Source organism: Oreochromis aureus, linkage group 20 (assembly GCF_013358895.1).
Source record: "Oreochromis aureus strain Israel breed Guangdong linkage group 20, ZZ_aureus, whole genome shotgun sequence".
NCBI lineage: Eukaryota > Metazoa > Chordata > Actinopteri > Cichliformes > Cichlidae > Oreochromis > Oreochromis aureus.
Genome location: NC_052961.1, coordinates 9,889,753 through 9,912,598, shown reverse-complemented (window position 1 = coordinate 9,912,598; position 22,846 = coordinate 9,889,753). Strand labels below are relative to the sequence as shown.

The 22,846-nt window shown below is 39.4% G+C and overlaps 1 protein-coding gene, 1 long non-coding RNA gene and 1 pseudogene across 2 annotated transcripts in view; 2 read left to right on the top strand and 1 right to left on the bottom strand.

The window, feature by feature from the left end:
- Nucleotides 1–22,846, bottom strand: part of LOC120435211 — a 117,801-nt pseudogene that overhangs the window by 2,904 nt on the left and 92,051 nt on the right.
- Nucleotides 2,118–2,907, top strand: LOC120435330. The gene is made up of 2 exons (XR_005609656.1): nt 2,118–2,229; nt 2,364–2,907. It is a non-coding gene; the product is annotated as an uncharacterized LOC120435330 (long non-coding RNA).
- The window catches only part of LOC116316804, a 44,700-nt gene continuing 37,666 nt past the window's right edge, over nt 15,813–22,846 (top strand). The window contains exons 1-7 of the mRNA XM_039604713.1: nt 15,813–15,882; nt 20,839–20,945; nt 21,022–21,073; nt 21,327–21,470; nt 21,562–21,747; nt 22,206–22,361; nt 22,453–22,620. Coding sequence (XP_039460647.1) covers nt 20,844–20,945; nt 21,022–21,073; nt 21,327–21,470; nt 21,562–21,747; nt 22,206–22,361; nt 22,453–22,620 — 808 coding nt within the window. The 5' untranslated portion in view covers nt 15,813–15,882; nt 20,839–20,843. The remainder of the gene's footprint in view (nt 15,883–20,838; nt 20,946–21,021; nt 21,074–21,326; nt 21,471–21,561; nt 21,748–22,205; nt 22,362–22,452; nt 22,621–22,846) is intronic.

Here is a 22,846-nt window from a genome sequence, read left to right as displayed (position 1 = left end):
TTTAAAACTTTGCTTTAAATCATGTATGTGGTAAAGATGATGATAAGTGGTGGCTGGACTGTGGTGGTGATTAGAGGTTAACAACATGATGTTAAGTGGGTGAGGCCAGATGTCGTCTTCAAAGATGTACATACATAAAGGTAGAAACCTGAATATTAATACATTTTAGTGTAAATAGCTCTTACAGGCCACCCCAAACCTTTAAAAGTTACAGAAACACTACATTTTTCACAGTTTTAAAGTTCACTGATATAGAGGGGAACCGTCGTTAACAGTGGCTAATGGAGACAGCAGGAGTAATGGGCAAGTCCCCTCACCTGTCATGGTCCATCTACGCTTTGTATTTCCTACCATAGGATCAGAGATTTGAATTTTTTTGATAGAGCAAATCATTCAAAACCTGGACCAAAGAATACATGAGCATTCTGGCAGTCTATCAATTGTATCATAATAACAATATATAACTGCACCACAACATTTCTATTTAGATTTAGCTATTCATTTTGCACAAGATAGTCTTTAACTTTCACCTAAGGCCACAAGAGAGTGAATATATCATATTTGTTTTCATCATCTAAACATTTAGAGGAGTATAGACATGTTGGATATACAGTATTTGTGGATTAATATTTACATGTAATAGTTACTATTAACACATTATCCTTCCTGTGATGGTCACCTCTTTCATTGAATTTTGAGTTTTTTAATCAACCTTGTGACCGCCATAGAAAATGAGTGGGAATCCACTCACTCACTCACTCACTCATTCACTGAATGACCCAATGAATGACCAAATGAAAGACCCACTGAATGACCCACTGAATGGAATTTGATGGTGAACAATGTTTTTTGTGCTAATTTCAGAGAAGTTAAAACAGACTGGTCAATTCTGACCGGGAACACTAAAGTAAGGGGCGGGGGTGAACACGACGGGACTGTTATTAATATATAAATTTATATGGAGGGCCAGGAGTAACAAAATGAATGGATTAAATATACTATTAAATAATTAAATAAATGTTAAGATGTTTGTAAAAGTGCGCCGATGTCTTTGGAGATGTCGCTAGCTTTGCTAACAGTCAGCTGAAAGTGGTCTCTTTCTGTCAGTGTGTCATCATACGGTTTAATAAGATTAAAGACCTCAGCAAAAAAAACGTCTCTGTCCTCTCCAGCTCTTACAAATACATACATGTATCAATATTATCTTCAGCCAATAATGAAATTATTTTAATTAAAACTCCCCCTTTCGGTAACATAAATAACGAGCCAACATTTTCCTCATGACACCAGCAATCAGCTCGATGGACCCTCAGTTTATCTGCATACATCCTGCTCACCTGTCAGCTGTTTAACACCAGGAAACACACCCACGTTACCTGGTGATAGTCACTTAAAAAACTGCAGAGTACTTTATAGGCGAACCCACTTTATCAGCAGCTGATATCCAATCACCGGCACACAGCTTTAAAACCTTCAGTGAGTTTTAGCTCTCAGTGGAGGTTAAACACTAGACTTAATTCACACAGATTCTGTCTGTCGGGTCACATTTAATTCGGCTGAGCCAGTGCTGAGACTCAGGGCTCAGGATGTGCAATGGCCAACTCTCACTCTCTGTCTACGACTCGAGAGGAAGCTGTTAATCCACATGCAGGTGCTATGACGAAGCCCCAGGTCTTGTAGCTTGACCACCTGTTAGGGTACTTGGGTTGTTGACCCAGTGTTTTCAGTTTGGTACTTTTATTTATGTTCTCATCTTGGTTTATGAATGTAAGGGTTTTTGTTTCTGTTTTGCATTTCTATTTTTCCAGTTCTTATCGTTTTGGGATTTTGTAGTTCTTAGGTTTTGGTTTCCATTACTCCCTCTGTTCTGCTTGTAGTCTGTGTCTCTGTGCCTGCCCTGGTCCAACGTCCCTGTGTTCCCCCTGTTGCAGTGTCTGTGTGTTTCCTGTTTTACTTTGAAGGGCCTTGTCTTATGTGAATGTGCCTGGTTTTGCTTCCCTTGTCTCGTTAGCCCTGATTTGTCCCAGCTGTGTTTCCCTCCTGTCTCCCATTCCCTGATTGCTCCCTCTGTGTATTTAAGTCCTGTGTTTTCTTTTGTCTGTGTTGTGATCTCCCTCTTACCATGCTGTTTGTGCTGCCTGTCAACCTATTTTTGCTTCGTGATGGTGGGGCTTCTTGAACAAGGGGACTATGGTGGAGGACTTGAGGCAGGTTGGGACAGGTGACTGTGTAAGGGATTTCTTGAAGATCACACTCAGCTGTTCTGCACAATCCCTGTATACTTGACCTAGCACGCCATTAGAACCAGCCGCCTTCCTCAGACTAACGGCCTGCACAGTGCGACTTACCTCGTGTTCCTCCAGGGTGAAGGTGGTGCTGCTGTGGGCCGTGTGTTGTTGCTGTGACTCCAGTGCCTCCAGTACCGTGACCTAAAAGTGGGCGAAGTAGATGTTCAGCTCCTCTGCCAGTACCAGGCCACCTTCAGCAGCTCTGAGGACGCCCTGCCACACCTGCCAGCTGCTGTTACACTCCAAACTGTCCTCAATCCTCCTCCTATAGTTCCCTTTGGCCTCCGTGATGCCTCTCTTCAGGTTGGCTTGGGCCATGGTGTAGTGGTCCCTGTTTCCAGACCTGAAAGCAATGTTCCTCTCCTTCAGCAGCTGCCAGACCTCCCGGGTGATCCAGGGTTTTTGGTTGGGATAAGCCTGGACGTGTTTGTCCACTGTGACGGTGTCTATCCAGTGGGCAGCCACCAGTCCGGGCGCTGGATTGATGGCTGCCCACTGCTTCACTGAGTGAATGGTTTAAATGCTGAGGACTAATTTCCTAGGGACTAATTTTCTACTGTATTAATAAAGTAATCATCATTATTATTATTTTTATGAAACTGAGAACACTGCCTGTGAACATTTCCAGGTCCTGATGTTCAAAGACAGTTGGTCCTGTTAAAACAGTCCTGCAGCTACTGAGAGGTGCCCTCTGGCCATATGGTAACAGTCTTTGTGCTGGTGGGAGCAGTTTTCTTGAGGGAGGCATATGCAGGAATTAGAAACGGGGACAAGTGGTCAGACTGGCCCAAGTGTGGTAAAGATCTGGCCCTGTAGCCAATAAACTTTGTCCAGAATATTGCCACCTCTAGAGGCACAGTTAACGTGCTAGTGGAATTTAGGGATTGCTGTTTTTAAATCTGCATGATTAAAATTCCCTGCTATGATATGTACAGCATCAGGCTATATGCTCTTTTTCTTATTCCTGTTTGTATGCAAAAGTGCGATCGCCAAGTTAGCATTAGCATCTGGTGGAACGTGGCTGTTATTATGACAACGGTGAACTCCCTTGGAATGTAGATGGGCCTGCATTTGACAGTCAGATATTCTGTCAAGTGAACAGTGACGATCTGTGATCACTGTGTTTTGTACACCAGCTGTTGTTCACATACATACAGCTACTTCATCCGGAGTCCACTGTTTGGTCATAGCGCTGAGTGGTGTAGCCTGCTAGCTCAATAGCAAAGTCCGGAATGGTTTGATGAAGCCAGGACTCGGTGATAAGAAGGTCGCATGACTCTTTGACATAGTTGTTTTGTATCTGGCATTCATGAGCAATAGAGTGGGGAGCAGTGGTTTGAGTGGCTGCCTCCGTAGCCTAGCTAGTGCACCAGCCCCACAGCCTTGCTTTTTCCTTCTCTCTCGAGGCCGCCTGCGTCTCCTTCTGGCAGGATAAGAATCCACGGAGAGCCCAGTGTCCTCGCTATTTCCACTGGTATCTTATTTAAGTGGACAAATTCGCTAGTTACATTGTCATGGCATCTTACTCCAATCTTGAGGAGTTCATGTCAGCTGTAGATGTTATTAGCTCACGGGCTGTACACAAAACAAAACACGAGATGTACAAAAATATCCAAATCCAGCACTGACTGGTGTGACACTCAGCTGCTGCAACTGCGTGCGCCACCATTTCTCTCCAAGTTAACTTTAGTTAACCAAGGCAGACAATTCTTTTGTAATGAAAACGTAAACTCTCATATCACCGGAAAGTTACCACAGTGCCAGCTATTTAAATCACGGCAGCTTATAGAGTAACCATGGTAACCACAGATACTGAGCGGCTGGATCGACGCAAGTTGGACTCTGGGAAGAGTCCGACTCCCTCATGTCTCTGAAACTTAAAAGCGGTCGTTCTTTAACTGTGCAGCTAATTTTCCAACAGGGTCCTGCTGAAAAACTGCAAAACACATGGAAATGTGTTGATGAAAATAGCAGGTCTGCCTCTACAGTCTTTTTGTTTCCCCAGATGGGCATCAGTAGTAAAGTCATAGACACAACTCATGTTGGCTAAAAACAATTTTACATGTATGATCTTAAAGCAGGACACAGACACTGTAATTACTGACCTCATGTCATAGACTCAGCCCATGTTTGACGTTTGTTTTCATATCTAATTTTCCCCTCAAACCTATAAACAACAGCGAGTCTGCAGCTGAGGGAATGAAACTGAAACTTTTGGAGCAGGTTTGACCATTTCGATTATTAATCAGCTAGAAGCACCATGTTTTCACTCAGTCTTTCAATTGCAGCAGTGTTTAAACAGGGGAATGATGGGACATTATGTTTTAAATGAGCAGTGTGCGGCCTGCTGTTGTCACGGCTCATCCCACTTGCCATGTGGAGAAAAATAAAGGAGGATCCAATTGCAGGCACTCGTGGAGGAGCGAAGGAGGTTTATTGTAAAATAAAACACAAGTTGAAAACGGCAAACAGAACTAAAGATAATCTGAACTGGGAAAAACTAAACAACTAAACACAAACATGAAGGAGGGTGAGCAGAGGCATATGACGGTAGACAGCGTGGAGAACACATGGATGAAGCATGGTAGATTCACAGACGGACCAGCGACTACAACATAAGAAGACATGACTTAAATACACACAGAAGAACACGGGAAGATTACACTCAGGTGGGGCACACAGCTGGAAGTAATTGAGATGACGAGACAAGGGAGGCAAAACTGAATACACTCACATGAGACACAGACTTTCACAATAAAACATGAAACAGGAAACCATTACACAAAGACGCAGGCTAGACTGAAGTAAACCTACACTAAACCTGAGACACAACCAAAGAACTAATCCTTAAAAACGAATAAGCAGAAATATGGAATTCTAATAATAATCAACATAGCACAAAAGTATCAGAAAACAATCCATAATGCAAAAAATAAACAAAAACCTAAGAACTGAAAATGCTGGGTCAAAATGACCCAGAACCGTGACAATTGTACTAAAATCACTGCGGAAACGAAGCCCGGTATTGTCATGGGAACATCCATTCATCCATCCATTTTCTTCCGCTTATCCGGGGCTGGGTCGCAGGGGCAGCAGCCCAAGCAGAGAAGCCCAGACCTCCCACTCCCCAGCCACCTCCTCCAGCTACACCAAGGTGTTCCCAGGCCAGCCGAGAGATATAATCTTTCCAGTGTGTCTTGAGTCTGCCCCGGGGCCTCCTCCCGGTGGCACATACCCGGAAAACCTCACCCAGGAGGCACTCAGGAGGTATCCTTATCAGATGCCCGAACCACCTCAACTGGCTCCTTTCGATGTGGAGGAGCAGCGGCTCTACTCTGAGGCCGAATGGCTGAACATTTCACCCTATCTCTAAGGGAGAGGACAGCCACGGTTCGGAGGAAGCCCATTTCCGCCGTTTGTATCCGCGATCTCATTCTTTAGGTCACTACCCAGAGCTCATGACCATAGGTGAGGGTAGGGACGTAGATCGACCGGTAAATTGAGAGCTTCACTTTTACAACCAGCTCTCTCTTCAGCACAACAGACTGGTACAGCATGCGCCTCGCTGCAGCCGCTGCACCAATTGGTCTGTCGATCTCCTGCTCCCTTCTCCCGTCACTCGTGAACAAGACCCCGAGACCTCCTCCACTTGGGGCAGGAACTCGTCCAGAGTGGGCACTCCACCCTTTTCTAGCTGAGGATCATGGAGGTGCTGATTCTCATTCCCACTGCTTCACACTCGGCTGCAAACCGTTCCAAGGCGAGCTGGAGGCCATCACCCGGAGAAGCCAACAGGCGGAGCCCATCACCCACCAGAAACGAGTCCGACTTATTGCCGGCTATGCGGACCAAGCTCTTGCAACGGTTGTATAAGGACTGAATGACCCGTAGCAACGGGCCAGAAACCCCATACTCCCAGAGCACCCCCCACAGGACCCCCCGAGGGACACAGTCAAATCCCTTCTCCAAGTCCACAAAACACATGTAGACTGGTTGGGCAAACTCTCATGCACCCTCAAGTATCATTGAGAGGATAAGGAGCTGATCCAGTGTTCCACGACCAGGACGAAAACCGCATTGTTCCTCCTGCATCCGAGGTTCAACTAACGGACAGACTCTCCTCTCCATTCACGTGATTCAGTTTATTTTGAAAAGTCTCAACAGGATCTTGAACTTTATTGTGAAAGGTTTATGTGGAAAATAAACAAGCAGACACGCCGTGGTTTTACCATCGTTGTTGCTAATGACAACGCATAAAAACAAGTGCCTGTCTGTCTGTCTGTAGTGTGGTTATATTAAATATAAGAGAAAGAGAGAACTTTAAGGACTTAATATAGCCACTACAGTGACCATCAAAATGATGAAAAAATATTGCCATAAACAGTTTATTTTGCGACACCACGAAAGAAACGATAGCGTAAAATGAAACGATAGACGTTTTTATATCGTCATCCGATATATATCGTTATATCGAACAGCCCTAATGCAGATAACACAGAACATGCAGGAACACCTGTTCAACCAATCATGTTCATTCCACTTTGCGACAACCTGAAGCGTTCATTTCTTTTACAACAGTGTTGTGTTTGGCTGGTATGTCTTTACTTTCTTTATTCCAGAGATTTTCACTTCTCTGGAATAGTTGGCACTAATAAGGATAATTTTCTGTAAAAGAGTATTTATATGACCAATTAATCAGACTCGCAGATGATGTTAGATTAGTTTGATGCTGCCAACATTTTTATTTAACCATGCTGGGAAACACTGGGTTAACTTAGAGAGCTGAGAACCAGCTTTGTGTGACTGTTTATCCAGTTCCCAGTGTTAGGGTCAGTGATTCCAGATAACGGAAAGATATCCTGGATATGCTGACCTCACTCTGTAGTATGCAGGGCTCTGAGACAGCAGCTCGACTGTCTGTTACCCTCAAGCTTAATATTCACAATGAAAATATTAGTCAAACATCATGAAGTCTGTATGTGTTTCTAACAAGCTTTGTATAGTTAAACCTAACAGTTACTACATGATGGAAACAACAATGTTATCTGTTTTTATAAAGATTATGCGTGAATACACAGGGCATGCTGATTATTCATTATTTATTTCCTCCCCCTTAAACATATTCTTAATGTTAGTTTAAATTTAGAATTGGCAACTGAAACAAAGTATGACACATACGAACATCAGGAAATAAAGACCCGATAGATATATTCTCAGTAAATGAAGTCGGTGTTCAACCTCCTTGAGCTTGAGCGCTATTTCAATAATTATTGAAATATTTATTTAATATAATTAATTTAAATTTAAATTAATTAATAAAATATTTATTAATTCATTGTCACTCCTGGCCCTCCATAACGATAAGCGATGACAATATTTGCAAAACTATTTGAACAATCAAACAATGTGTTTTTACATGTGTACAAAACGTATTTGCTACTCAGATTATTTCTTTCAGTCGCTATTGAGACATTATGTGTGTGATGCTTCAGGTAGGGTTCAGTGGCTGTTTTATGTTTGTTTTTACTGTAAGATTTGTGAAATTTTAATTAATATGTGTATATTTTATCAAGTCATATTTGTGTTGGCAAAATCCCTTTGGAATATTTTCCCACAAATAATCATTCTGATGGCTGACCTGAACCACCTATAAAAGAAAGCATAAATAAATGGATTTAGCATTGAATTTGCCAATGCAAGCCAGTTAAGAGTTTCAATTACAGGAACTGGTACAGAATCACTGGTAAATGGTGGGAATGTGATGCAAAGAAAACAAGGACTCCAGCAAAATATAAAAACTCCCAAAACAATAGCCAGAGTTTTGGTTGCCTTTCTCTCCATGATACTGGCAGTTTGTCCACACTTTGTTGTGTTCTGGATGCTGCTTGCTTGCTTCAAAGCAACAAAGAAAATCTTTAGGTAGATACAAAGCATTATGGTCACTGGCAGGTAAAATGATAACATGGGTCCAACAGTGCTTTCCATTAGAACGTCAATCAAACATGATTCCTCACATTTTTCATTATTAAATCCAGCAATGGTGACACTAATTCCAATTATCCCAGAAACCCCCCAGCTCATCAGGATCATGAACACAACAACACGATGGCTGATTTTAGTTTGATATGTCAGAGGCTGGCAAACAGCATGGTATCTGTCAACAGAAATACAGCAGAGGTTCAGGATGGAACATGTGCTCAGTGAAATATCAAAGGTCCCTCGCACTTTGCAAAACAAACCCTCATGATAAAGACATGAGCTGAGAGAGAATGCCATGCTGAGAGGAAATGCTATAATCCCAACGAGCAGGTCAGCCACAGCAAGAGAGAGGATGAGAGAATTAGTAGGAGTATGGAGCTGTTTGAAGTAAATCACAGAAATTATTACAAGGAGATTTCCACATATTGTTATAACAGACAATAATGCAAGGAATGCATACAAGAATACACATATAATGGAAGGGCTGTTTGTCAGCATGTATTTGGAGTCTTGTATTACATAACAGGGATGTAGATCATTTACAATGTTGGTCATGTTCATACTAACCTTTTGTTCCATAATTAAACAGTTTAAACCAACAATATGATTTTTTCTGCTGCACTAACCTGGGACTTGACTTGAGGTAGATTGTCCTTCAGTACAGGTCAACTACTGATTGCTAAGAAGAGTGAGAGTCCAGACAGAGTTAAAAGAGGTTGTCGAAGAGGGAAACAGCATTGAGATTTGGTCAATTACACAAGCTCAAAGAATAACAAACAAAACTGGGAGCATCCAGAATACCCGAAGGACACAATTAGGAGTCTCTTGTCGGAAAAGGTGACAAAAAAATATATGAATAAAAAACAATGTAACGTGTAAACAACGTACTGGAAGGATGAATCACAATTTATTCAAAAGCCATTCTCTCATGCAATTTTCTGGTAATTGTGGTGTTTTGGTACATTTTCTAAATATTAAGGCCATAGCACAGGATTCACATTATTTTCATTTTCATCACAGAACTCACCAATAGATTCAAGCTTTGTAAATGGAAACAGTGCCATCTGCATAGAAACTGTTTATCACTGGATATAGGAAGATCCAGAGCATCATGCTGGTTTTGTAATGACTCTTCTTTGCTAGGGAAGTGAACTTACCCTACTACCTTATCCACCAATTGATCTGAAATTGGTGGATAAGGTAGTAGGGTAGATAATTGGTGGATAATTCCTTCACTTTAAGGACTTTAAAGGTTTTAAGGTTTTAAGTTTGATTTGTCACCTTCTTTACGTACTATTTTGGTACAGGAAGTGCTGAATGAAAACAGACCAACCATTAACTAGGGTTAGGGTTAGGGCACAATTCAGTGTTGCTTAAAGAAATATCTAAATAACTGATCACTAATCAGTGTCAGTGTATTTAGATTTAAAAAATATTTAGATTTAATATAAATTTTATATTATTATAGTAAATATTTCAATTTAACATTCAGTCATAACACTTGAATTCAGGTGTAAATGTTTGTAAATTTTCCTGTGGAAAAAAGGTGTGTTCAAAACATAATAATCAGAGCCCCATATCATAAAGATTTTTTAAACTGTAATTGCTAAAGTTAAGACATATATGGGGTGGGGTGGGATTGAGTTGATAATAAATCAGTGCTATCCAGTGACCAATAATAAAAGTTGTCATGTTAAATATAACAAGAAACTAACATCTAACCAGATTATTATGCTTGCAAAGATGTGAATTTCTGCAGAGTAATACTTTATCAAAGGCTGTGTGAATGAGGAAATGAAACCGAGTCAGTCAGCTGGATCAGCTGTAGCAGGACAGGAGGAGTCAGAGGGAAACTCAGAGTTTGTTGAAGATAACTTGGCAGCATGCAGCTTCACTACTCAGGTGACTGTCTCAGAGATCTAGGTAACCCTCTTTGTCGAACAGAAAACCCAGAGTCTCCCCTATCTTTCACTAAGTCTCCTGTTTAAAAAAATAATCTTTTTATTAAATTGTTGGTAATCAGGTAACAAAGAAAATAATGAATTTAACAGTTACATAACAAAAACAATCACACTTTTAAAGAGTCGATTGTGCTGTTCTAAATATAGAATTAGGGTAGAGTTAGGGTTACAATTGTGACCTATGATGGCTCAAACCCCAAAAGTAAAAAAAAAAAAAAAGTCTAAAATTAGACACCTTCCTTAGCATACAATCTCAGGGTACTGGATTTGGGGTATAAACTTCCATGCACGGTAAAAAGCTTTCTTATTTTGATGATAGTGGCTTCTACCTCCTTCTTTGGTCAGCTTATTATCTAGGCAGGGTATCTGATAACCGGCAGTACGTAGGTGTTAATTGTGTTCTTTCCATTCAGCTGACTCCTCAGGGCTTGCCGGACCCTCTGCAGATATTTGGTGGTTGCAGCTTTCCTAGCAGCCTCTTCATGATTTGCCTTTGTGATTAGATTTGCCTTCCAATAGCACAATGCCCTTTGTTGTGACTACTTTCCCTCTCTTTGATACCATACAATTACACTCCGATATCATTACTATAAGTGCTCGTGGTTGTGTATCACTTATTTGATATCTCATTCACTCCTTAATGTCATGAGGTTAGCTTCTGGAATGAAAATTTTCATCAAACAAATTGAAAGAAAAATAATGATTAAAAAAACAAAACAAAACTGCATGATATCTGAAGAAAATATCACAAATTTTAAAAAATGAAGCAAATATGTTTCTGGATCCAGGAGCTAAATGCATGCATATTATGAATTTAGCTCCTGGCAGCCCTGTTTGGTTTTCTGTTTGTTTTTGGATGCCCCATTTCATGAGCTGTCTAAAAGAATGGTGTACTTTCTAAACATATGTTATCAGCCAATTTGTAAATAACAGATTAGATCGTGTTACAGTATTAGCTAAGGTGAGAGCACAGATTGAGCTCAGATAAAAGCACTCTAAAGTTAGTCTTGCAGATCTTTATTTATTTTAGCACCACTGGCAAGAGTTTCTAAATGAATCTTACTGAATCCAACCATTAGTATGACACTGCAGGCGTGTTTTTGATTTTGATATTCTGTAACAAAGGTGCACAAAGCACTTTGTGAATAGACAAACAGACTGGCCACACAGTAAACACCTGTCAGCCGGTTTGAGATACTGAACAAGGACCATGAGGCACTGTCTGCCTTAACAAGGACAATCAACATAGTTTTTTACACATTCAACAAATGTATCAACCTACATTCGTCTCAGCAAAACCAGATAGACAGGTATGTGACTCACACAAAGCAATGAAGGAAGTTTCTTTTCTCATGTGGCGCTGTAGTCTGTATGTGAAGGTATGCTCTTGTATAGTTCCGGGGATTTCTTGATCCATGTTTGAGGTACTGAGTCATAGGTTTTCTTGTAATTAATCCAGACTACAGTTTGTCAATTTGATCTGCTCTATCTACTAGTAGCAGGTGTTCTCCCCCTCTGATGTTTCTGTCAATTCCTTTCTGTGCCCGTTTCATGTATTGAGCCATGTGCCTGTTATTCATAGCCACTATTTTGCTTGACAAGAGCTTCCATACTAAGGCAGGTTATTGGCCAGTAGATGGCTGGTAGTTGGATGGGACCAATGCCTTCTGGTGATCCTTGGGGACCAGGACTGTCCAGCATTCGGTTAGCCACTCTGGATGTGTCTTCTCCATTACCAGCAGGTTCATTTGTGCCACCAGACACTGGTGCCTCTTTAGCTTGTAAGTGCGAATCATGTCAGGGCTAGGTTCTGTCCAACTCTTCATACAATACTGGAGACTCTGTCTTGGATGTCTGCCACTGTGATGGTTATTGGATACTATTCAGAGAGTTTGCTGTAGTCTGCTCTTAGATCTACTAGCCACTGAGCAGTGTTGTTATTAGTGGTGTGCGGATCGATGTTGAAATATCAATTCTTCCGATACCAGTAATTTATGTTCTAAAATCGATTCTCATATTAAAATATTGATATTTTAGTACTTTGGGGAAAATTTGTAGTTTTTTATTAACAGGAACACAGCAGGCAGGCAACATGCTCAAATAGCGCACAACTTCAGGTTTTTTATTTCTATATGATTATTCTGCATCATTAAGTAATAAGGACAAGTAGTCTGATGTCCTGTAATCATTATGAAGCTATATTATTATATTATTATTACAATTACATAATGCAATTATATATTGTATTATGAAATACTATGAAACATTAAGTTTTTGTACAGGGTATCAGTATCGGATCAGTATCGTCGATACCACCCTGAGTTTTACTTGGTATTGGACCGGAAAGGAAATCAGTGGTATGGCACATCACTAGTTGTTATGTGTTGTGTTTATAGAAAAATGATTAAAGTTATACAATACTCTCTGAAATTAAAGCTATGCAACATTCTTTAAAGAAAGCTGAAGGAAGCCCTTTCTTCATCACACCTTTCTGCAGCTTCAGTAGTTGGTTAACTTCTCTCCATACTGCCTCCATCTTGGTCTCTAGTCTCCTTCTCCATTGAGAATACTGCTTGTTGTGTCTGTTCATCTTATAGCCAAACATCTCAGTGATCATTCCTGTATTGGTGTAGATAAGCTGGTTGGTTTTGGTGATTGTAGTAGCCCACTTTATATCAGTGTGTCTTAGTTCCTCAAGACCTGATTCAGACCTTGTTAATCAGGCGACATTTGAGCTGGCATGGCTTCAGTTATATATCTTGCTCATATCTGAGGTAGGCTTGGGTTGCATGGGGGTCCTACCCTAGAGACCATTATTTGATCGGGAGTCGAACCCCCGACCTTAAGTTCCAGGTACCACAGATAAATACATAAATATGGGAACTCGATATATATCATGCACACAGGTATAATGTATATATTTCATTTTGTAATTTTGCAAACAGGTTTTAATCAGGTTCGTACTGTTGTTGGGTTCGGGAACCTTAGTTTTACTGCAATAACATGTAGCTGATTTCACTCGTGAACTGAATGAAACAAAAAAATGTAATAATCACAACCTACAGTTTTGAGATTTTCTTTTTTTTAATATTCTTGTAATATTACATTTTTGCTTCATTTCTATTTTTTTCCTAAAATTATTATAAATAACAGCACTAGTAATATACAACATGATTTAAAATAAATAGTTTAATATGTGATATCGCAAATGCAAACTCATGTGTTAATTATGTCTCAAAAGCATTCAATTAAAGGTGTGAATATATAGTGTGAGTGTTGCTGGGCCCTGAGTTAATATGTTACCAAACAACAAAACACAAATATATTCTCCTTCCCCAGATCATCTGAGGTGTTCAACATGGGGCCTCACTCTTGTCCAGCAATAAGAAAACTAAAAAAACAAACCAATTAATGGCCATTTAATGATCTGAATAAAGTGAGATTATACCCACAGAGTCCAATTAACATGAAAAAAGGAAAACAGACAAGGGAATACATTCTGTGTATTTACAGGAACACACCAGAAGTTCACTTCATCCACTTTATGATGTTAGTTACACAGATATCTAAACAAATAACTATCAGATGAGTACCACAACTTTGGAACTTTTATAGCACTGGCAATATGTATAATAATTACACATAAACTTACCACAAAACTTAAACCATGTTTGGTTCATTGTTTCTTTTCTGCAACAATGGTTCTTGGCAATAAATCTTATACAACTGGAAAGCCCATTTATTTCCCCTTAAATGGTGCCACATTTTTTAAGGAAAATGTATTGTGTGGAGCAGCAGAGTTTAGTATGCAGTTTGGGCCCATGAATGCTTGCCAAATCTTCTCTGCTAATGCCAAATAGCTTATTCTGCTATAGTATCTACTGTTGTCTGGTGTCACCCACTGGATTTGATGATTGAAGTCTGAAGAAACAGGGCATTTCTGGCTTGTAGAACTGTAGCCTCCATTTTGACTTGTATGTGTTTCTACAGTAGAGTCGGTGTTTCACTGTGGTTTTTAAGTCTCTTTAGGCTGATTTTCGTCTCGCTTTGTGTTGTCAGTGGAAAAATCCTATTGTGTTTTGTGTACTGAATATGTTTAAAAAGATCCCAAGATAAACTGTAAAGCTGCTGAGTGCAGGAATCTTTTGGTGGCTACTGTAATTTCTGTCATGATCCTGGGTCCTTTTGATCCAGCGTTTTGTGTTTTCTATTATTGTGATTTTGGTTCTGTTCTTCCCCAGTTTAGTGTTTACTCTGTTCTGCCCGTGTATTCCTGTGTCAAGTCCACGTTTCTTAGTCTGTGTCCTTGCATGTGTAAGTTCCTGTTTTATTGTGAAGGTCTGCGTCTTATGTGAGTGTTTTCAGTTTGCCTCCCTTGTCTCGTCACGTTAATCACTCCCAGCTGTGTTCCCCACCTGTGTGTAATCTCCCTGTGTTTCTCTGAGTGTATTTAAGTTGTGTCTTCTGTCATAGTAGTTGCTGGATCGTCTGCGTTATTCCCCTCCGTCTTCCTGTGTTTGTTCCTCCGTCTTCCTGTGTTTGTTCCTCCGTCTTCCTGGTCATTCTTCCTGCAAGGTACCCTCGTTCATGTTCTGGCTTTGTGTTTAGTTTTAGTTTTCCCAGTTTAGAGTATTTTCTGTTCAGTTCCTCGCCCTTTCTGTTGTGTTGTATTTCACCTTTTGTTAATAAAGCGCGCTCACTTCCGTAGCAGTCTGCATCTTGGGTCCATTTATATTCACACGGCCTGCCTCGGCACCCCGTGACAATTTCATTGTTTGTTTCATATTGACTTACTAATTCAGCAAAACCAAAACAGGTGTGTTTAACCTGTCTGCTGAATTGTGGACATTTTTTTTCAATTTCATTTTAAATAGAAACAGAAAATGGAAAAAAAAAGCGGAAGAAGGCACAATATACAGAAAGCACTTGACCAGAGCCCCTTATACCAAGGCCAGTGCACTAATTTGGAATAAAGATATTCTTTCTTACACACCGAAGTTCTTGACATATTTTAATGAACTGGTAGATTTTGGGCAAAATATAAAAATAAAAATTGCATACCTCTACCAAATAACAAGATTCTAGAAATATTTAATGCACCACGTGTTGTCTCCACTGAGGATCTTTATCTGCTGTAGTTATGGCTTGAAGGATTTCTTTAGAAACTTTTTTTTACCAATGAACAATAAAATCTGAAATTTTTCATCAAACAAATTGAATGACAAATAATGATTTAAAAAAAAAATAAAAAACCTGCATGGCATCCTAAGAAAATATCACAAACTAATAAAAATAAAGCAGATATGTTTCTGGATCCAGGAGCTAAATTCATGCGTATTATGAGAGAAATTTTCAGCTTTGGCACCCCTGTTTGGTTTTCTGTTTGTAAACACCTGTCAGCCAATTTGAGGTACTGAACGAAGACCATGAAGCACTGTCTGCCTCAACAAGGACAATCATCAACACACTGAAGTTTATCTACAGTATGATCTACATTTCTCTCAAAGAAACCACACAGACAGGTTTGTGACTCAGAAAAAGCAATCAAGGAAGTTTTCTTCTCATGTGATGCTGTAGTCTGTATGTGAAGGTGTGCTGCAAAATGATTATGCTCTCCTGACAAGAGGCTTTACAGACGGCAACAACGGCAAAAGGTAATCAACTTAATGTAGAATTTCCATTACTCAGTGTCTTTTATATTGTATTATTATTCCTCATTGTAACGGCCCTAGCAGGGCATATCTTCAGACCAATTTTAAAGAAGTGTCCTAGAATGTTTACTGACATATCTAATATCTACCTATTTTGCATTTACTGCTGTTCCTAAAACAAACAAATAATTAACTTTGCAAGCAAACAGCAATAAATTAAATATTTTGAATTTCTGGGCAGCGTAGTGGTTCAGTAGATGGCACTGTCACTAATTATTATTGACTGCACGTGTGGTCTGTTTCTATGTGTTAGCCAGGGGTCATATTGGCAACATGTCCAGGGTGTTTCCCATCTGTTATCGTATGACAGCTAAGACAAGCTTACAACTCCTGCTACCCTGAATAGGGTATGTTGAGGAAGACAGATGGATTAATGGATGGATGGAGATAATACACTTTTCAATTCAGGAACAAGCATCAATATCATCAATAACAGATCTGAGACAGTCTCAGGGGTACACATGCGCATTAACTCATTAGTTTCCTTTTAAAATAAATTATAAGACAAAAATCTTATTAGTAAGGTTGAACTCTTGGGGTATAATGCTGCTGAGAACTGTGAAACATTTATCGGGTTCATGATCCAGAACAACTAATAAACATGGGCACATTTCAGCAAACCAAACGCCATCTTAACCTAAACTTAGACTAATCTCATTGTTACGTTTTTAATGTCTGTGTCATTTCTCTAACTTAACGAAATTTTACTCACACTGTGCTGCTAAAGTCAAAAGTGAGTGTTTAAATTCTTTGCCACTGCTGTACATATATACTTTATTTTAATGCACGTAGTATGTATTGCGCAACACAGTGTCTTTGTTTCAAAGTCTGACATAAGAGAGACTCAGGCTCTTTCTTTGGAACAATTTTGTGATCACAAAGGACTGATGTACTTCCTGAAATCTGATATATGAAAAAATTCAATACACAACAATTACTTAATATTAACTGATATTCTGTAACAATTGGGATTATTTCCTTTGGCCCTTTAAGGTGGGATCATTAAGTTATCATTGACCAAAAACCTAACACTGTACTATCAGATCAGGTAACGTTTGTTGTTAGAATATATTATTACAAGTCTTGGCAATTAGTGATGTGTCGGTCGCAAACGAAATGGCTCTTAGAGCCGGATCTTTGACGTGAACGACGTGAGCCGGCTCCTTATCGCGAGCTGTGGGGTTTTTTTTTTTTTTTCTTCCTTCTCTCACCCTCTCTCTTGCATTTTTTTTCCGCTTCACTCCGCACGCGAGCCTTGTGCTTTGCGCTGGGCAGAGGGGGGAGGGGCGATAGTAGCACAAGAACAGAGCAGGAGGGAAAGAGAGAGAAAGAGTGCCAGGGACAACAACGTCACATTAGAAAGGTAGAGTATTCATCCACAACTATTTTCAGTTGCGGATGATAAAGGATTCAGAAAGTTTATTCATGCAGGCCCATATGACAGAGAATATGCATGTTCTTTTTGTTTTCATATTTTAATTTATATTGAATTGTGTTGTGGTTTGCAGTGTTCTGTGTTGTTTTGCTTTAAATTTGTTTAAAAGGGAAAAGCTGAAAATTTAAATAGTTAAAAGTTGAACTGTGACTAGTTGGTTTTTGTACTATATGATTTAGTTATTACATTTTATGTGGAGTGAATAAATAAAAGTATATTTACAGTGGCCCCTAGAGACAAAGCATGTACAAACTTCAAAAAACGTATGAACTCTGAAGCACGTACAAACCCTGAAGCACGTACAAACTCCAAAACACGTAAAAACTCCAAAACACGTACAAAACACAACAGAAGTGCTCCAGGAAGCTAGGTGCAGTGTTGAGCTTTTGTTACCTAGAGGCTACACAAGCCAGCAAGTGCCAACGACCGGATTTAGTGTGTGGTAGCAGTGGCGGTCCTAGCCTGTTTGGCGCCCTGGGCGAACACTCCCCTCGCTTTTTTTTTTCATTTTCAACAACCATTTAAAAATATTACTAAAACTAAAATGAGAGAACAATCAGGTGTCACAATAAGACACCCCACAAATGATGTGTGCCAGTAAAAATAAAAAAAAGTTTGTCCACCAAAAGACAGGAGAAGAGCACAGGGATAAACCTGCAGGCCTGACAACAGGAGGTGTATCACTCCGCTGGTTTTCTACTTAGTGACAGTTTTTACATTGCAAATGTGCCTTTGTGACATTCATTAGTGGCCTCACTGACACACAAAACAAAACGACTACATAACAGAACAACTACACAAGACGACACAATACACTAAGTATACACTCCACACTAAACGTCACAAATCTCCCACATCTAAAAACTCTCTCTCTCGCGCTCTCTCTCTCTCCCTCTCTCTGTCTCGCAGCCGTTACCATCACTCCCCAAACTTTTCCCTCTTCCTAAACAACCAAATCCCACAAGTTGACTATTTTTTAATTGGTCGACATGGTGCATTTTTCCACTGTTTTTGCGCTTTCGTTAGAAAACGCTTAAAACACACACACAAAAACGTGACGACAGTATTTAGTAAAAAGCGTGGGTTATATATATGTTATCATAACTCTGGATTTACTGGCCTGTAATTAAAATTTAAAAACTTTGAAGTCCGAAATTTCAATGTGTGCTGAAACAGAGACTCAACGTGGCTGCAGCTTTTTGCTATGTCAGCTTAAAATAGTCATGTGACTTGGAGGTGCAGCGTGTCCGTGGACCACAGAGGGTTAATAACACTCACCTTCCTTCCATTTCCAGAGTGTAACATCCAACCACCTGTGTAAGATCCGAAATTCCCATGGTGTTGTTCAAAATGTGCTCTGGCACAATCATAAGCATCACTTGCTACTGAAAACAAGAAAAAACCCGGTTGTGCTATGGGCTGAACCATTTGTTAATAGTGGAGGGGGGGGAGACTATCCAATATATTCAGTTTTAGCATTTATATTCACTGTTGACTGTAACTACACTCAAACTGTTAATGCTATCTTATTTTAATAAACAGCACTGTCATATGCAAAACTGGGGCGGCACTTGGGGTGGCAAGGGATCATTTTAGGGTGGCACTTGCCACCCCATGCCACCCTTCTAGATCCGCCCCTGACCGCAGCCAACGAGTTTCCCCTTCTTGTATTAGAGCCTGTGATGTTTTAAGAGTTTGAATCCCGAGCCGATCACATTGCTCTGTAAACTTTTCAAGCACTTTAATAAACAAGCAAGCAATTCCACCTCTGGCATTATTGCGTAAAGTTGACAGCACCTCAGGCAAATAGGCAGGCTCAATCCCCGGCCTCTAGCGACTATGGAAGTCGCTACACTCCTCCACTTCTTTCTCTTTTTTTAAACTTTAAAAACGGGTTGTGTGTGAGACTTTAGATCAACAAAATATAAAATATACATTTTAAATTATTATTTATCCCTTTACCCCTAGTCCTAAAGTGTATATTAATGTTTTTACTCTTAAATAGTTATTGTTCGTTTACTTGCACTGCTGTAACTAGAGCCTCGTCGTCTCGTCTCTCTATGTACTGGACTGTATGTAGCGGAGATGACAATAAAGTTTACTTTGACTTCAGCAGCGAGCAGGCGCACCGAGGGCTCTCGCGCTCACTTTTCGTGTATAGAAAAACATCGGTGCAAATTATAAGTCTGTATCATAATGTCTGGTGTTTTCGTGTTTGTTGGTTTGTTTTGGTTGTTTTATCTTGCGAGTTGGTTATTAGATGCTGCTCCAGTCAGCCAGAGAATCCCCCCGCCGCCCCGCCCTCTCCTCCCTGTGCCGCAAGCAGCAGGCTCACCTGGCAAACGGAGGGCGCCCTTACTCCCAGCAAATGGGCGATAGAAAACCGATCGGTGCCTATGCCATTCCCAATATGCACTGGCATGATGTCGGGGCAGCAATTTTTTATTTTTTATTTATTTTTTTGCTGATGCCCGTGATGCCGCCCCGGGCAACCGCCCGTGTGGCCCGTATCTAAAACCGCTACTGTGTGGTAGTAACAGGTAAATGAACATTTTTTTTAAATTATTTGAATATATAGGAGTGCTTGTGTATAAATACACAAATAATACACATATGCTTTCAGTTGTGTAATTTAAGTGATCTAGGTAGCTCTGTTTTGAAGTTCCGTTAACTCTAGGAATGCGTTTTGGAGTTTATACGTGCTTTGACTAGGGGCCGCTGTATATATTTATATATAAACACATGTAAATAAAACCACTTTTTTTACATTAGTAATTCCTTTTGTGCATAATTTTATATTATTGTTAATAATAAATTAATTAAAGCAACAAAACAACCTGAAGAGCCGGTTCGGAGCCAAAAGAGTCGGCTCTTTTTAGTGAGCCGAGCTGAAAGAGACGGTTCTCTAAAAAGAGCCGGAAATCCCATCACTAGAGCCAACAGGGAATACTTAACACAGGGGTGACTACATAAATTGATCTACTAAACAAGGAATAAAGAAACCTAGAAGCCAATACCAAAAGAAAGAAAAAAATTATATCAAAATACAAGGAAAACTCAGAATGCTGGGTCACACGACCCAATACCGTGACACAACTGTGATAAGAAAATTAAAAGATCAGTTACTATTTTCTTATCTAAGAACAGGAAATTCTCATAATGTATATAGACCATCAGTTTTTTGTTTTTGTTTTTTTTTTTTTTTGTTTAGTATTACAAGTTGTTGACTCTGACAATGTTTGAAGTTAAACATTTTCAAAACTCTGTTTGCATGCTAACAAATAAACATTGATAGGCTGGTATGATCCAAATACCTTTAAATAAGTTGAGCAGCACATTATCTGGGAAGGAAGAAAACCTTTTGCCTTCCTGTTGGCTTCCATTTTAAAGAAGAAATGCCAGCAGCATGACACCTTGAATAATGACTGATTTTATTAAAAGGAATTGTGTTCTTTTCTCTTTAGTTAGGATGACATTACGAAAGGTCTCGTTTTGCATCGTTATTCTCCTAGTCATATGGAACTGTCTTAAGTATGAGGGACACAGAGAGTTTCTAAATGGCTTCTTTGAGGTAAGAATAAAAATGAATGTGTAATGATGAAAAAATACAGTGAAACAAATCATTTTCCTCCTGGATTTTCTTCCAGGAGTTAATGAGTGCAGAAGAATCCAGCATTCATCTAAGAGAAAAAAGAGAAAGTGAGTAAAATTTTAGCAGTGTTACTACAATGTAACACATGTTTGATGACTAATAATATAATTATATAATAATTGTATTTATTTAAAAAAAAAAGCATGCTTTGCAAAGTGCTTTGAAAAACTAGATGAGGGAGGATATTAAATGAACAAGCAGCACTGAATAGCAATAACAGTATCTGACCAAGTCCAGATTATCAGTGTTATCATTGCTTTATGGTTTGTTTGGGTTTTTCTTTTTCTTTTTTACCTTTAGCTTCATCAAATTCCACTGAGTATGAGCTTCAAGCTGTTATAAGCGTCTCAAATCTGGAACAATTCCAGTCGATACTGAACACCCTCAGTTTTCCTTTATCGATCAACGCCACTGGTGAAATTACAAGCATTAATACAACAACAGGTAAAACATCCATTTATGTTGCTTCTCCATTGCTTGCCAAGCTTATTCACTCAAAGTGTCACATTGAACCATTATGTTGTGTTCTTTTCAGTGTGTTCACCAAAAAAAACTGCAAACATAACTGAATACCAGTGCACATGTGAGGAGAGCTTTGCTTGGTCATATAACAAATGCATTAACTATGAGGCCTGTGATGCCATCGTTGGTGATACATGTGGATGCATTAATGGACTTCCAGCAGATGGGCAATATTGCCAGTTAAAAACCAGCAACCCAGGTAGGACTAGGCAAACATGTATCACATGTGATAGATAAGTAAGTATGTAATGTAAATGTAAGTACATTTATCCACATATGTAGTTAGACTGAGGGTTCTACTTCTGTGTTCTGTGAAAGGATTTAATAATGTAATTTTTTTTAAAGTGTAAAGGATGTTGATTTGAATTCTATCCTAAAGCCATAATTTTGTATGAAATTTGTTTCAAAGATTCAGTAGCTGTAGTCGCAAATATCTTGTTTACGAGAGATATTTAAAATTTGTGAAATGTTTGAGAAATGTGTCAACACTCAGTGTCAACACTAGCTACACCAACAGCTATATCACTAAATGATATATCACATGTAATTTAATATACGTGTGATATATGTATATCACATGTATATAATATATAAAGTCGCAACAGAAGTAGAAACATCTTAAATAAATGGGGTGCTTGTTTTTTGTCTCCTCTACAGTGCCAGTGGAGTATGATATAAACTTTAACTTGCTCTTGCCAGTATCCAGTCTGCCCCCAAATTTCATTGATCTGTTCAGAGACTATGTGGGAAATTTGTCATTCCCCCAAACCTTCACTCAGTCTTTAATAATAGAAGACTTGAACTTCACCACATGTAAGAATTTTGTACTCGGACAGATTTAAATGTGTTCATACTCTGGTGCAAGATTTATGAGGTGTGTTTTTGTTTTGAATGACTTTAACAGGGTGCTATCCAAACTCTACCGGAGGAATGCAGTGTCAGTGTGAGGACCACTTTGGTTGGTCATGTGACAAGTGTGGCCTATACGGTGCATGCAGTAATGTTACCTCACAAACCTGTGGGTGCATCAAAGAGCTTCCTCCTGGTGGAGAGTTCTGTGAACCAATCACAAGTAAGATTCTAGCTCTTACAAAAGAACTTTGTTACTTTTAACACAAAACCTTTCAAATACATGTGAACGATTAAGATGCTGTTGTGAATATCATTTGAGTAACAGTCATGCAGTCATGTTGAAAAGTACTGTAAGCACATTATTACTGATTGTATGGAAACCAATACGGTAAATAGCAATGATCTATAATGTACAGTGTAGGGACTAATGCGTTATTAAGTAACGC